At 37.4% G+C, this 16,217-nt stretch overlaps 1 protein-coding gene across 3 annotated transcripts in view; it reads right to left on the minus strand.

Annotated features, from left to right (window-relative positions):
* Positions 1 to 456: 456 nt before the first annotated feature.
* The window catches only part of XPO1 (exportin 1), a 40,702-nt gene continuing 24,941 nt past the window's right edge, over positions 457 to 16,217 (minus strand). For 2 of the 3 annotated variants that reach the window (XM_074151085.1, XM_074151086.1), the window contains exons 13-26: positions 14,430 to 14,627; positions 13,656 to 13,794; positions 12,197 to 12,378; positions 11,212 to 11,368; positions 10,931 to 11,094; positions 10,248 to 10,382; positions 9,155 to 9,338; positions 7,575 to 7,681; positions 6,974 to 7,168; positions 5,831 to 5,999; positions 4,862 to 4,996; positions 4,588 to 4,747; positions 4,410 to 4,506; positions 457 to 3,676 (exon numbers count right to left, since the gene is read on the minus strand). In XM_074151085.1, the coding sequence (XP_074007186.1) occupies positions 3,530 to 3,676; positions 4,410 to 4,506; positions 4,588 to 4,747; positions 4,862 to 4,996; positions 5,831 to 5,999; positions 6,974 to 7,168; positions 7,575 to 7,681; positions 9,155 to 9,338; positions 10,248 to 10,382; positions 10,931 to 11,094; positions 11,212 to 11,368; positions 12,197 to 12,378; positions 13,656 to 13,794; positions 14,430 to 14,627 (2,169 nt within the window). In that variant the 3' untranslated portion in view covers positions 457 to 3,529. The remainder of the gene's footprint in view (positions 3,677 to 4,409; positions 4,507 to 4,587; positions 4,748 to 4,861; positions 4,997 to 5,830; positions 6,000 to 6,973; positions 7,169 to 7,574; positions 7,682 to 9,154; positions 9,339 to 10,247; positions 10,383 to 10,930; positions 11,095 to 11,211; positions 11,369 to 12,196; positions 12,379 to 13,655; positions 13,795 to 14,429; positions 14,628 to 16,217) is intronic. The other variant, XM_074151087.1, reaches the window with a different exon arrangement.

The raw sequence follows: 16,217 nt of genomic DNA on the forward strand, positions 1-16,217 counted from the left end.
TGCATTCATGAAGGGCAGACGAAGAGAGAGGGATGTTCTTTTACTCATTTTTGGCACCAAAGTGGTTTTTAAAAAGCCATCTCTAACATTTCAATTTTTGCTTCATAACATTTGGAGACAAACCTGGTAAGCGGAGACAATGGGGAAAAGTCTAGACGTGTCTTCCAGCAAATACAACTGGTACTCCACAACTCTTGGATCAGAAATAATCATTTATCCAACAATAAACGGACTATGGGACAGACTGGCCCCCGGTCACAATGCAGCACTAATGCTGGCTCCTCACTTCAGTCACAGCCTCTCTACATTTTAATACATTATTTTCAGCATCTTTTCCTAATCTTTTTTTCCATTAAGAAACCCACGGCTTAAGTCTTACTGCCTTTCCAGTGCTAAAAACTGTTAAAGTAACTCTTGAGCTTCCTTAAGAGATGAGCATTTCTAAAGCTTTTTTTTGCATAAATATTAGCTTTATTGGAAAATAGTTCACTTAACCAATCAGATTAACACACACCAAATTATTCTAGTTAAGAACAAAACAAACTAACCTAAAATGCTTTGGAAAATAATCTGCTTCAGTTACAGTAGCAAACACATCATGGTAGCCTGAAACAAGTACTTGGGGGTGTCTTCGTCAGCTGACAGGCAATCCATTCATGTAAACACAGAAAACACCCTGTAATATCTCTATGAATGTACCTGGAGTACACAGAACTGGGTTTTCTTTGAAAAATCTGTATAGAAATATGCACAAAACATTGGTTTACATATAGTTACAAGTTACGTAGATGTTTATATGATGGTTCATGCTTTTTATCCATATATTTTAATTTACAGAGTGTGCATTAGTACTAGAACTTTCTTCAAGATGTACATTGTAATTATTTTGTCCACATTCAGGATAACTGCACTAGAAATCTGCACACACACAAGTCAAATCTTTAATGGTATCCAGAACTCTGCATAAGCTGCATCTTTATAGCATCTGCAGAGATCAGTGAAAGGCACCGATTCTTAAGATTAACAAGTCAGGACCACAGTTAAGGTTTTAGATCTAAAAGGGAAGCAAGAACTAAGATTAAAATTTTGTTACTAGATAATCCAAAAGGTATCAAAATAATGAAACAACTCTTCTCTGAATCAACTTTAAAAATACATTTCAGATTTGTTGAGAGTTTAGGTCAGAGTTAATTCTTCAGTGAAGAACCAGACCACAAGCCTCAGTCTAACTTGAATCTTAAATACGGACAGAATTAACAGGCATAAAAGCATATGTGTATTTTTTGTTCAAAGCTATTTCCAATGCACTGTTAATGCCACTGCGTGTCAGAACCAATTCCGTATTTAGTTTTGTGACTCATGGGATATGATCATTCTGATGTCATGCTATCAGTGGTATTTATTTCCATTTTAATAAGATTTTCTTCTCTGCACAGCTTTTGATAATCTGTAGCTCTATAACGCCACGACTCAGCCTGGTCACAAGCCATTTAATGTCCATTCTGGACACGTCCTTCAACAGTACTTCAAATATTTTACTTTAAACTGCCTATTGAAGATGATACCGCCTTCACGGAGCAGAACAGAAAGCTATACATCAATGGGACAGGAAGACATAAACAGGTTAAATCGTGAGCTTTAGGAGAGAATGAAATCAGTTTCGTAACTATCAAAATAATTAACATTTGTGGTAGGCTGTACTCTAAGGCCTAGCCATAAAGGGTTTGAGGAACCTTCTCTCCAAAGATTAGCAACTGCCAGCTCACATTTGAGTTGCCCAATGACCTTCAGGCAGAAGCAGCTGTGCTTTTTAGGGCCAGCTGAGTAAAACAAACGGAGAGATGTTCATGAACAGAAAAGGACCAATACCTAAGACTGGAAAACATTCTGGCCACAGCTAAATTCTACATGAACAATGCTAACTCATGCACTTCTACTTCAAAAGGAATATACAGCACAAAGTTAACTACAGTATCCAAACTTACATAAAACACCTTCACAAACCTTGTTTTACAGCTCTGCGTGAATGGCTATACTTTGCATCATAGTAACAATCTTAAGATTAGAGTCTAAATAAATGGAAAAACTTGGGGAGGGCTTAACATCAACTGTTAGAAAACAGAGACAAGACATTACAAAAATGGGGAAGCCAAGACTGTACACAAAAATCTTAGTGTTCATACTGCTTTTTGTATCCGTACTTCATAAGTCTGAAAATTGTTTAATTACAAAACTTTAGGTAGAAAAATAACTGTAGATCTTGTCTACACGTGCTAACATGTACTAGTATCAATTGTTTAGTCAAGATACAGTGCAATACCTCTTTGAAATAAACTGCAAAGAGTCCATATAGAGAGCAAGAGTACCTTACGCCTGGCATTCCAGAGTAACACAGTAAGGAATATTTATTCATGGCGGTAAGTCAGAGCAGCTACTGTACTTCCAAAATGGAGCCCAACTTAGTTCATGTCGGCTTCAAGCACGGCCAACGTCCTTGAGATGAGGCAAGCCAGAAGCAACAGTTATCTAGGCCTCAAGGAACTTTTCGTACGCCTTCAGGATACAAATCTTAAATATGATCACAGCGTTTTCATCCAATAAAAGAATAAGCCGAAGAAAGAAAAATAAATGTAAACCAAGTTTATTTTGCTTTTAAGTAGTGTTCTTTAAGCACTACAGCATGGTAAACAATGTAAATTAGTATAAGTCATCTCAAAAGCCAGAGTTTTTTTTTTTATTTTATGAGTTGTTAAAAAGATGCAGCCTATTCTAACAGGATAAATATTTTAACCATTTCACTTCGAGTTAATGAAGGCTCACAAATGAGCAACACTCCTCATTGAGGAAAACAAAAAGCTGTTGTCGACAAAGCGACAGCACACACACAAAAACAAAAGAACTGTGTAAAAATAACTAACTGTACTGTGTTCCCATACTCTTTAGAAGTTGCTTTACAATGGGATGATATGCACACGATCTTGCTGCAAACTTGCCATACAACTTGCAAATACACGTAGCCTAGCCTTACCACTCAGTCCAGAAAGCTGCTAACTCATCAAAACAAATGCAGCACTATAATCCTCTGCTTAACAATTAATTCAATCTGTTTTACTCATTACCTTTTCTCCTAGACTGCAGGACAGACCAGAAAGAAAATGATCCCGAATTAAAAATTGATACTCTTACAGGAAATTGTATTATTTCGCAATATAGTCTTTTACAAGTTATGTTTTGCCTATTTTCCCCTTAGCCACAAAATGGGCATGAAGTAATTACTTTGAAAATGCCTTAATTTTCGACTTCATGCAAATCTAAATAAAGATGACCAAACAAAAGCTTAAACAATGGAAGGATATTTCACAGAAAATTTCTTATACAAAAAACACATAAGAAAAAGGGCCACTAGGTGACATTTTAATTTACAAATTGGCATCATTTTGGTCAACAAATATCCAAGTGCTGTTTTCTTCTATCACAACAAAGTAGCTGTACAGAAAGAAAACTGCAAAACTTGTTTTATTATTTTTTTTTAATCGCACATCTCCTCAGGAATTTCATGTGGATTAAGGATGCCAGGTACAGACATCTGAAGTTTATGCTTCTCCTCTTGAGCCTGCCGAAGGGCTGTTTCTCTTTCCTCCAAGAATAAATCTGATGTGTCTTCACCTGCAAATTCCTGTGTAAGTCACATAAAATCATTAGTTTCATGTCAAATGCTTTAGGCAGAGCAGTAAGCTTCCAAAATGATACAGAAAGCATCCTCCCTTCGCATTCCCTGCCAGGCTATTTGCTTGTTTTGCTTTCTGTTCCCAAGGTCAGAATTAATATAAAGGCATGTAAAACATTTTAAGATTTTCACAATGTGTTACAGAAGAGGATGCTACAGTAACCCACCGTTTGGAGCGTATCACCATTAAAGCAGTACCATTACTATTTTGAAATACCTGACACTTGCAGCCTAAAAACTAATTAACAAACTCTTTCCTACAATCTTCCTGAATTCTAGCATCTTTAGAAAAATAACAGCGTAGCATTACTCTGGCAAATTCCAAAACATGTCCCGGTCTCAAGTAGAATTGAAACCAAATCTGGTTAAAAATCAACTTGCTTTATTTCCAATTTATAGGTAAGTTTTGCAGCCATCTTAGACATATGAATTGTCTGCATAGCGTAAAGCACAAGTGATGACATTTAAGTGCTAATTTATAAAATCACACTGAAATGGATTATATGATACACCAGGGTCACGCAAGCCATTTGACAAGAGTTCTTGCTACATTTTAAACAGCTGCAGAGTAACTTGTATCTCCTAAATGAACACTAAATGAGCACTGTCCAGGTCCTTTCCAACAATATCACGTTGATGAATAATCATTTTTCATGTCTTGAAAGAAGCATGCCAAACATACCTTGATTTGGACCAGGAAATCCCTTAGGTGTTCCTTGAAGGCAGGAATATCCTGGTTTAAACTGAAGAGTCCTGTTACAAACAGCTTAACCTGGGCACTAACAGCAAACACATCCGTTAGTATTGCAAGACAGAACCCACTTCAAAGTATTAAAGAATCATGGCTTAAACACACTTACTCTTGCAGGTGAGGAAACGCAGATTTGAGAAGATTAGCAACATACTCCTGAATAAACATTTGGTTGTTCAACGGATTTCCAGGGTTTAATGGAGTACTTATTTTTCCCTCTTCTACTAAGTTGAACATGTACGCGAGGATTGATGCATGCATTGTCAAACCTGTACAGATCAAAGGTATACACATGCAGTTATTATTCACAACATGATGCATAACAGTATTTGAATCAAGTGGCATGCATATATATATATATATATATATATATGCATTCTTACCAGCAGTGTGTGAGGTGTCTGTTACAACTGAGAAAATGTGCTGAAGGATATCACAGAAATACGTCTGGTAGAAACTCTGGGCAGCAGTCTCTTCTTGTGCAACATTCTGTAGTAGAGTATAAAGTATCTGAAGCCCTGGAAAATATGCATTAAAAAACTAAGTTACCAACAGAATAATGTTATGACCTCTGTGCGTATTTTTGCCTTGTCCAAACAATAGAAATATCCCAAGAAATTCTTACAGGCACCGAGAAGACAAGCAGTACATACACAGTGCGTACAATAATTTTCTCACACATTTCCTCAAGTAGCCACTAGAGGGCTATCGCCACATTGCCAGGGCACCGTGGCATGCCTGCTTCATTCCATTCTTAGGTGACAGAAGCATAAAGAACCAATCACATTTATTGGTACTAATGAAGGTGAGAGAAACCCTCTACCAAAAGAAGTGTTTGCTGATTTAAGAAGAGAAAACGTTTCAGTTTGTAGAATAACATGAAAATTTAAATTACTTTACTAGGTGAAATGCAACTGAAAGGTACCTTTTATCCCCATCCCTCCCAAACGCTGATACAAGACAAATGGTAAAGAATACATGGCTTCAGAAAAACATTCTTTTTTATCCAGTAATCAAGACAGCGCGTAGAGCTGTCACAGCTGTTTTAGCAGCAGCGAGCTGTTACATCAGTTTGGCCAGTTCAGGAAAGTGCTGGCCCTCACATGGAAAAGCAAGCAAGCAGGAACGGAGCAAGCAGGAGTGAAACAGCAGCCAAGTATTTCAGCCCGTTACTGTACGCCTGGCCAACAACTTGAAGCTGAGACCAAAGAATATTATTCTTGTGCAAATGCAGTACAGAATCATGTGACTGACACGCTAAGGTTGACTAAAGAAGATGCAAGAAAACAGCATTCTACCAGAAAATATCTGATACTGCAAATGGAGCCTGCATATCGAACACTTCCATTTACCTGTATCTGCAACATTTCTCATTGTATGTTTGAAAGCCCAAATAATAGAATCCAGAACAAGTTTGAACTGTGCAGGTGGAATAGCCAGGAATGCTGGGAAGCAATGAGAATTTACAGCCTGGAGTAGCAAGAAGAAGTTTGTTCTATGTTCAGGATATTCTTCAAAGTCCTAGAAGGAGAGGGGGGGGGGAAAAGGTCAAGTTTCCTAAAGGTCCATCGTAAGATCTTGTATTAAGTAGAGTCAATAGCTGACAGAACACCATCTAGATCCCAAGTTTAAAATAACCTTAAATGCAAAGCAAAGGTTACATTTCTCAGCAAGCGCTTCCCCACCAGAGCTCGATAAGACAATCTTCTAGAGTTACCCAACACTGACAGGCTGAGACACATTCTGTCAGAGCACAACCTTAATCGCTACTCAGTCCACAGATAGGGCGGCAGATGGTCTCAGCACTGGTTAAGCACCCATGTTGCTACAGGGGTACAATTTCTGGTTACACCCTATTGCTAAGTAGCACTAATTCAGCTGGTAGTGCTCAAGTATTATGCAAATACACATTGCACACTATAGCCTAAGAACTGCATTAGTGAGGAAATACTCAAAGTGACTGATCAGTACTTATATTCATATATTTTAAGTATTTATGAATTTTAGCAGTTAGTCCCACACTGACATTTGACTGACATACACTTCTGCTTCCAGAAGCATGACGTTCCAAGTCCCCAGAACAGAAAAATTACTAACAACTTAAGAGCTGAACAGAGAAATTTAAGGCAATGAGATTAAGGCATCTAACCAGAGAGCCAGACTTCAAAACAAGTTTGAGCAGAAATTTCTTCAAGTGCCACAAATGCACTTTGTGACTGCAAAAAACCGGGGAGGTGGTCCACAAGACACCACATACAGAAATGATATTCACAGAAAGAAAGCATGAACCCCCACTTAATTTCCGTAAGATGAAAGCTGTGTGCTGAACTCTTATGTTCACTACATACTGGCTCCCTTCATTGCAAGAAAAGGATGTCTTTCACTTAGAGAGGTACCAACAGCCAAGACTAGTACTCTTATAAAATTTTTTTTTTTTTTTTTGGTCTTCAGTCACAAGGGAGATGCCTTACCCACTACCAAATATAAATAAATACCTTGTTGATCATATTTAATGTGCACTCAAAAACAGCATCAAATATTTGAGGTATTTCGGCAGTAATGTGTCCACCCAGCTTGTTTACAATGATGGCCATAGTACTCAGTACTTCAGGTTCTCTAGCGGCTGGAACATTTCTCTGGTAGTCAATGAGAACTGCATCCAACAAGGGAGGAACAAAGTTTTCGGCTACCTAATTGAAAGAGTAAACCACGGTTACAGTAACGCAATTATTGAACAAAATCTCCAGCATAAAGTTTATAGCAAAGTTCAGTGTTTAGTTACAGGAGATAATTTCCCTAAGGAAGCCGAAATACACTTTCATAAATACACACACCCTCCTGTACCCACCCAACTGGGCTTCCAACAGGGTTCTCTTAAACCTCCTCGATTCCCTTTAAGATTACTCTCAGCTAAAATAAACTGAAATACCTCAAATGCAGCTGAGGCTTACCTCTGTATGGTCATACTTTCTCCTTTGTATTTTACAGACCTCCTGAAGGAAGTTCTTGTGACCAACTGATTCAGTCAACAGAACAAAACCCAGGATCTTTCTAGTTCTGTATTACAAATTATTCATATAAAATGAACCTACTTACCATCTGAGGATCATTGGACCTGCTCACCCAGCCAGAAATTAGTTTTAAAGTTTCCCTTTTTACAGTCCTCATACTTCTAATCAAGGGCTGCTTTGTTACCATTTCACCTGAAAAGTTTTAAAGCTTCAGTTAATCGGGTAAGGTAACAAAAAGGTTAACTTAAATTGAATTACAAAACACAGAATGCTTGATTTTTTTATCCAAACTACAAAGACTACTAAAGACTTCTTATGTGTACTGTGCAAAAAGTCCCAACCTCCCCATTCTAGCCTCATAGGTACAAGTTGCCATTTAGCATTACAGACCTACTACTGACAGTACCCTACTTACACAGTTCAAAACCAAAGCTGCATCTTACTTTTCAGGTAAGGGATATCACATATATTCACTTAACCACATGGACTGAGCTTACATCTGTTTCTCATCAAGTGATGGGGGAGAGAACAAGGAAGTTCCCGATTTCACCTACAAGAAATAATCCTTCCGCTTGCCTTTGCGTGTAAAGTCCACACTTATCCTTAGTTCAGTTGCTTATCCCCAAAGTCAATGTAGTCTCATCAGCGAAACCTGATCTAATTCACTGCACAGCCATACAGCCATTACTGTATGTGCACAGGAAAACCTGAACAGTGCAGCCAGGAGAAGAAAGGTAGGGTGACTCATGCTGCCATCAGAGCCTTCTCCAGCCACACAGCCAGTTGTGAAAACAGGCTCTGAGGCAACTGCAGTCATGGTAGTTGCTGATCAAGTGGCACATCAGGACCACAGTCCCAGCAACTGCCTCCTGAACTGCTCTGCTTCTGACAAGGACAAGTTCTGGCCATTAGAGCTGCAGAATCAAAAGGTACTGATTTTCCAGCTAGTTTTATTCTGACTTCTGAGAAGCTACTTCAAGGTAAACCAGCTGCTCAGCTAACAAGTTATATTTAACATTCTAATTTCCAAATATCATTGTCTGCACTGGCAAGAAAACTGGTCATAACACAGAATTCAAGAACAGACTCATTTAGTCTTCTAACGAACTACTAGAGAAGCACATTCTCTACTGAGATACCATAGGCCTATTTTACCTAATAAAAATAGGTTAGGTAATTCCTTCTCAATGATTGCAAGCCTGGTTTATCATGACTTTCGGGCATCTTTATTACACTTACATTCCTGTAATAAAGCTATTTAGTAACACAGTATCATACCAAAACCCTGCCAACATCTTTTGAAAAAGTGAATGAGATTCAATTTAAAGATAGTTTTTTAATACTCAAAATCAGAGTAAGCTGAAAGAACACATCCCACAACTTTTTCTCAGCAAGATGCCTGTTAATTTTAAGTATCTATGGTGTTTGCATCCTTCTTAAACTTTGTTGTTTATAGGTGGTTTTTCCTCCCTCTAAAATCAGTTCTTTATATGAATAAAACACCTGGTTAACAAAAAAAAAATTCTAAACCAGCACTTTCAGTCATTCTGCACTTTCCCTAACACTAAAATGAACACAGTAAAATTCGCCTAATTGGAATGTATTCTGAAACCTGATGACATACACTGCTAACCCCCATTTCAGGAACAACATGGAATTTCTTACCGTTAGCCTGAATAGCTGCAGAAATATTTTCACTTAGGCACTTGTACACATTCAGCATATCTAAATAAATTCTTCCAAGCTGAATCACAAAGGGGTGGCCAACTGCTTTACATGCTCTTACATTGGTTTTCAGAATGCTACCAAGCTGCTTAACTGTTTCAGGATCCTTTAGAATATCAACATTCTGTTAAAAAAATTAGAGTCCATTTTGTTTAGTGAATAAAACTGGCTTTCAATATAAAAGTGTAACTTTAAATAATTTATATTACAGAGTGTTAAAAGAACGTATCACTGAAGTTTACAGACTTTGTATATACTGCTGTTTACCTCATGGCACTTGCCACTAGCTCAAACAGAGTTCGGGTAAAACTTCAATTGATCTAACTCTGCTCTTCCGCAAAAGTAATTTTGCTAGAGTGGTACAAGCATTACTCCAGTTGAAGAAAGGGAAAAAACCCACACTAAGGAGGAATTAAGCAGGTGAAGACAGAGGTGGTCCAAAGGAAGGGCAGCATGTTCTTGTTTTAAAAGGGAAGTCAGAGTGAGAAAAGTAGCTCAAGCTTGCTTAAGTTTAGAAGCTCAATTACATTAACTCCAAATGGATTTCTCTCTTGTGCAGTGCAAGACTGTTGTTCTTTAATGTGTGGAGATAAAGTACTTTGAAAAGACTGAAAGAAATGGAAGATTAAAGTAAAAAATAAAGATGTACTTTAAAAGAATGATGGAAGAGAAAGGAGGAAGAATGAACAGTATTTCTAGCATTTTAATTTTCTGTTATTTGGAAAGAAAACCCACTTCTAAGCCAGGTGAAAGGGAGTCTTGGAAAAAGACTGTTGAGACATATTCTGTACAGTAACAGAAAGTTGTCCTTTAAATCAGGTTAAACCAGTATTTATTTTTCATTTAGGTCTCCTCTCTCAGAACAACACTTTACTGTCATGTCAACCACCGCTTTAGCCATCAGTTAGTAAAGCCCGCCACAGCTATGTACACTTCATGTCACACCATGTGAAGAATAAACCCAGGGTAAGAGAAACATTTAGCAGGTTTTCTTTACCCGAACACAGAATACACTTAAAATTTATGAGCTTACTTTTGTTGCCTGTTGAATGATGCTGTCCCATACTTGATTAGGTAGCAACATGTATTTCTCTATTAGATGCTCCTGCACAGATTGGTCCGTCTGTGCCCCAATCATGTATCCTACTGCTTCATAGAATGTATGCACCTGATTGGAACAAACAAGGCAAATAGAAAGGTTAAAAAGGAGTAAGGAAAATTTTACACTATTCTCCACTAACATATAGTGAAGGCTGAAAACAAGCTTCGCTGTCTAAATACCTTTTTCCCTGCTTGACTTTACAAGATCTTTCTCTGTTCTTTCCTTACTTCCATCATGTATAAAACAAACCTCCATCCCCTTCCCTTCAAATGCCCTTATACACCCCAAAAATCTTCATTTTGCCATCATATCCTGACATCAGGAAACTCAAACATATGCCATTTATTTCTTAAGCAAATATTAGATTCAGTATCTTATTCACTTGTTAAAACACTCCAGAAATCAAAACTCCAACTAAATGCACTTTAATTCTCCTTCCAAGCATTCTAATCAAGATCTTGGTAATGCAACCTGATCATACTATTGATACCGTAATGCTATCACTAACAAAGAACTAAGGAGTACAGTTCAAGCCTTGAAAGCCGCTACATTTCAATATGAAGTAACTTTTAATTAGTCTTTAGGAATTATCTACAACCCCAACTTAAACATACCTGTTGTGGCTGAAGGTCACAGATGATTGTATTAATATTGTTCAGGATTTCATCAATAAACGGCATGACCTCTCCCACTTGAACCTGAACAAAATGTCGGCGGCATTTTTGTGCTATTTTTATGAAGGTATCACAAGCCATATCCTGGACACCATCATGGGTTTCTAAATTAAACCAAGTCAGTTACTGCTTTGCATTTTTCCCCCATACACGTGCATGTACGGGCATCAATTTTAACGTTTTTTACAAGTAAACCAGCAAGTATAAACTCAGATAATTACCATGCATGAATTCAAACAGCTTGTTGACTACTGTCTTCAAAAATTTCCAGTGAGCTCTCAAAAACCGTGGGTATTGACCTACTATATACATTATATTTGATGCAATAATGGCTTTATTGTCTTTTCCTCGCTTTTGTTCACAGAGTCCCAGGAGATCCTACAACACAACGTATTTTTAGTTTCCTCTCCAAGTTTGTCCAGCTCAATTAAAAGATGAAGCATAAAAATCCTACGAGGAGCCATATTAAAATAAAGGAAAGTGGTTACCGTCATCAAGTTCAAAGTCCAAATAAAAAACAAACAAAACCCCCAAGTAGGTTAAGATTGGGGTAATTTGATTTAAGTTTCAACCAAACCAGGAACACCGTGTTTTCAACTACAGAATTTCCGTTTTCAATGTGTCTGAAGATTTTTGTAGGGAGGACTTCAACAAGCCTGACAGCTTTTAACGTTGACCAATCAGTTGATATCAATACAGATTCTACATCAAATAAAAGAAATTAAACCTTCTATATGGTTTTATATGACTTGTTAAAGTGAAGTCCATTACTCTTGTAAAAAATGTTCTGTTCCTGCACTCTTTCCATACACATATTTACCAAAAATCGCTTTGATCAATGAATATTTGGTAAAAGGCAAAATAGCAGGGTGCCAGCTAGTTAAAAGCGCAGGTTATTTTGCCACTTTCCTTTATTTTGTTACCAATTGCCTTCCATCTCTTCTGCATCCCCACAGAAAAATACTTCATCATAAACTAGATTTTATCCCTGAAATTTTCACAGCGAAAAGGCTATTTAGATTAATGCATTGCTCATGGCTAAAGAATTTATCAGCCTTAAATTCAGGATATAAGATAACCCATTAAGTTACTCATATAAACTTGCTTGCTGTACGAGGTAACTTACTAAGAACATACAGCAATATTTCTGCAAACTTAGTTTCTTGAGCGTGAACTATGAAAGCTATTAGTTTTACATCATGATACCTTAATTACTGTAACAAGGAATCTTTTTTCATCTTCTTCATGCATTGCTCCACTGATTGAGCCTATAGCCCAACACAAGGTATTCAAATTTTTCCACGACCATTCTGTTCCATTCACTTGATTGTGAAGTTTTTCAGTCATAATTCGTTCCGTGTCTGCATAATCCAGATGCGTAAGATAAACTGAAAGACATCAACATTGAACAGGCACACTTTAAAGCAACAACCTGGAACACAACTCCATAGGCAAAGCTACATTTGTTTTAAGAAAACAAACAAATGATGTGAAAAGTCTACATCAATGTATGTCTGACATACCAGTCAAATTAGTAATGTTGCCAAGTTAAATTATTAACAAAAGGCATACATACTGATGGTCTATAGGGAATATGGGATTGGCTGTCTATGGGGGACGTTATACGGTGCGTAAGAAGTCAATCAATTTTCTTCTGCTCTTTATTTTAGTGTCATTAAGTCTGCTGGTTGCAATATCCCACCATCACAGTGGAAACGGTCCTCCTAGACAAGTCTAGGTGGGACAACTCAAGTATCACAACTCAGACGCTTCCATCAGCCCGTAACAGTATTAGTGTCTCTAATATAATATTCTAAATTTAAGGCCAGATTCAGAAACAGATTTTACTGTGCCACAGAATACAGCTTCCACCATATTCTCGCTGCTTTTTTCTTTTTCAGTGAATCTAAAGATAACACACTATAAGCAATAGTTAACAACAGAAATCAAACACTAACTAAATCTGCATTTCCATATAAATAATCCTGTATCTGGACATAAGACTAAGGCTCAGGACACACAATAATAATCTTAATATAGTAAACATTTAATACAATAAATCAATAAAAAAAATTTTTATGTTCCATATGAAAAGATATTAGAACACTAACACTGGCTGCACCTACATCGCAACTATCAAGGTGAGAATAAAAAAATAACTAAATCCACAAACACACTGCATCACACAGCTTTTTTCCCCCAACTCCTAGCTCATCAACCTGTTTAACACTCAGCCTTCCCTTAAAGCATTTGCATTTGATAGAAAAATATTTAGTATTGAAGTTTTGGTGTCCTAAATATGTGACAATTCTCATCTTGCCCTCCCCCCCAAGTTGCAGTTAGGACTCTGAATTTTTTTTCTTGCCTCACAAAAACCTAAGTTACCATCACTACAATACATAGGGACTATCAATTCACTGATAAACGGTCATAGTTGAACATGAGACTTCTAAAGGTAATAGTATACACACACTAAAATTAAAATATACTTGCTACGTTAAATGCTATTGAAATACTGATTCCAGTGTTCTTCAGGGCGCTCACAGCTTTTCCTTTCACTAATGATCAGTTTACCCACACAGTAATTCAGATCGTAAGCTAACATCCTGTAACAGGCACGCTGCTGGTGCAGCTGCACAGACCTACAGCGCAAAAATACACTTACCCAGTGTTTCTCTCATATTTTTATACAAGTTTATGGAATCTGTATCCTTCATGAATTCTCGTACTACTTCCCCTTGATCATTTTCCACAACTAGGACTTCTTCAGGTTTAGCCATACGGCTAACCATTAGCAACCGAACCTGTACGTCACAAAGCAAAGTTAAAATTGAATCAAGCTGTAACGTGAAAACACACACATGGATGTTTCCAGAGCAGTCTGACCCATATAAAGGCTATATCCAGCACTTCATGAGATTTGCTCATATTATCATTCTATAGAGGCATATTAACTAAAAAGCCATTAAGAATAGAGCCTGCTGATTTCTCTCTATGAACAAGCTGAGTAGTTCAAAAAACCCAAACGTATGAGGTATACTATCTATAGCTTCAAAATGTTTATGTCATATTAGGGGGTCTTTTAAAGACCACTTTTTCCATACACACATTTTTTTTTTCCCCCTCCAACTGTAACACTCCAGCCTTTACCTGTTAATTAAAAAAAAAAAATTTAAACTGTTTCTTAAGTCTTACATTTGTAATAAGTGTGTTAAAAAAACCCTGAAATGCCGTATTAATCCTCCTGTCATATACTGGTAGAATCTTAAAGTATTTTCACAATTACAGCAAATTAAATAACTATCAATTATCAATGAATCAATTACCAACTACTCAAAACAAGAGAAGTCTTCTTATGTCACTCCTTACATGAAGCAAAATCTCTAATTCAGGAATATTATCTAAGTCTTTACAGTACCTTTACTTAAGCATGGATTACCTTGGACAATACAGGCAAGTAAAGCTGTCTTCGTGGAGGAACATCAAAGTGTTGACTTCCCGAAAGCAATGGAGAAGCAGATGTTGAAAACGGACTTTCCCTGTAGAGCTCAGCAGCTAAATGATTCCAATATTCAAGACAAATCTTGAAAATTTCAGTTTCTTCAACTTCTGATACCAATAGCATATAATGAAGAGCCTGGAAAAGTGTTGTTTAAACATCCAATTACAAATTATTTCTGAGATAAAACCACATTGCTTCAAGCGCAGTTATCCAAATATTGATAAAATGCCAAATTAATACATAAGTTAGGAACAGGAGGCATTAATGTTGCAATGACATTACTTATGTAGAGTTGTGACCAGCAGAGCAACTCAAAACCAAAGCGCCCTGTCAATTACTGTTATTTTCAAAGCGTATATCAATTCTTAAATCTAAAGTAGGCTAAAGACATCTTAAAAACTGCCATAGCCAAATCAGCCTGTTTGTAAATTATCAAACTCTCAGCCTCGGGAGCTTCTGCAAGGCATTTTGTTTCAGAGCCTCAAAAAACTCTCGACAGCCTGTTTCAATGAGTGCTACTCTTAAGACTATTACTGCCCTGTTGTCCTGGATCCTTAGACCCTGAAGAACTGGAGGCAACCATCAAAGCCATCCTGCTCGTTTGCTTTCCACAGCAGTCCTCTACCAGAACATTTTCAGCTCCTTTCCTGACAGAACAGCCGCAGCAGACTAAGAAGGGAAGGCCACTGATGCAATTCTGACAGACCAAGATACCAACCATAGAAATAAGAACTAAGTAGCCAAACATTTTTTTGCCCAGCTTATCTTTCAGTCCCCTGGTGAAAGATACCAAAGCAACAGCCCACCAGCGAACAGAACGGAACTATGAAACCTGAAGACATTTTCATAGCATAGGTACTACAGCAACTCAGAGCGTTTTAGATGGTAAAGACCTGACTCAGCATCTGTATCTGCAGCGTCAAAAGAGGGATTCAAAACAGCCATACATTAGTCTTATGCACATCAATTTTTCTCGGCAATTTCACTTGTAATAATTCATACAGCTTCCCTCACGAGTCTACACAGCTCCAGTGAATCCCTGGAACAGTTTCAGAAGATCTGATCCATCCAAAGTGCAGAAATAAAGAGGTAAAAATGACACAGAACTTTAAGTAACTGTGTAACTATGGCCTATTACACTGCAACTTACAAAAGTGAAATTTGCACTCCTTTTCGGCCAGCCTAAGAACTTTGCGAAGCATTTTAACATCCCATACGACACTCACAGTCGTTCAGAATTAAGTTTTGTAGATGTTAATTTTAAAGAAGAATTTAACATAGTTATAGCAGATAAGAGGGGTGGCCAATACCTACAAACTGCACTCCAACTTACACTCAATTGCACCAAACATGCAACAGCTTCAGCCGTTTACACAGATCTTCCTAATAAAGCCTCAACATAAATAGAAGCTTGAGCTGTGCTCCCTCAATTCAGTGATTTTGAAAGCTTACTACTTGCAAGCTCAGGAATTACGTGGGAACTGTTGATAGTTGTTCTCTTTAAAATAAAAAAAGTTATACTCCTCTTAGTCCATCTTCTAAATGGGCTACAATTTGGTTATTTGCAACCAGCTAATTAACATACATTTACGTGTAGAGGGCTACCTCCAGAAGAAGCGTATTGAGAATACTAGCTGGAAAACAGACCAGAATTCAGATGGACATTTGTCAGGTTCGAGCTAATCCACCTGCAAGATGTATTTCCCCCTCCCCATGGAACCTGGG

Source organism: Numenius arquata, chromosome 7 (genome assembly GCF_964106895.1).
Source record: "Numenius arquata chromosome 7, bNumArq3.hap1.1, whole genome shotgun sequence".
In the NCBI taxonomy this organism is placed as follows: Eukaryota; Metazoa; Chordata; class Aves; order Charadriiformes; family Scolopacidae; genus Numenius; species Numenius arquata.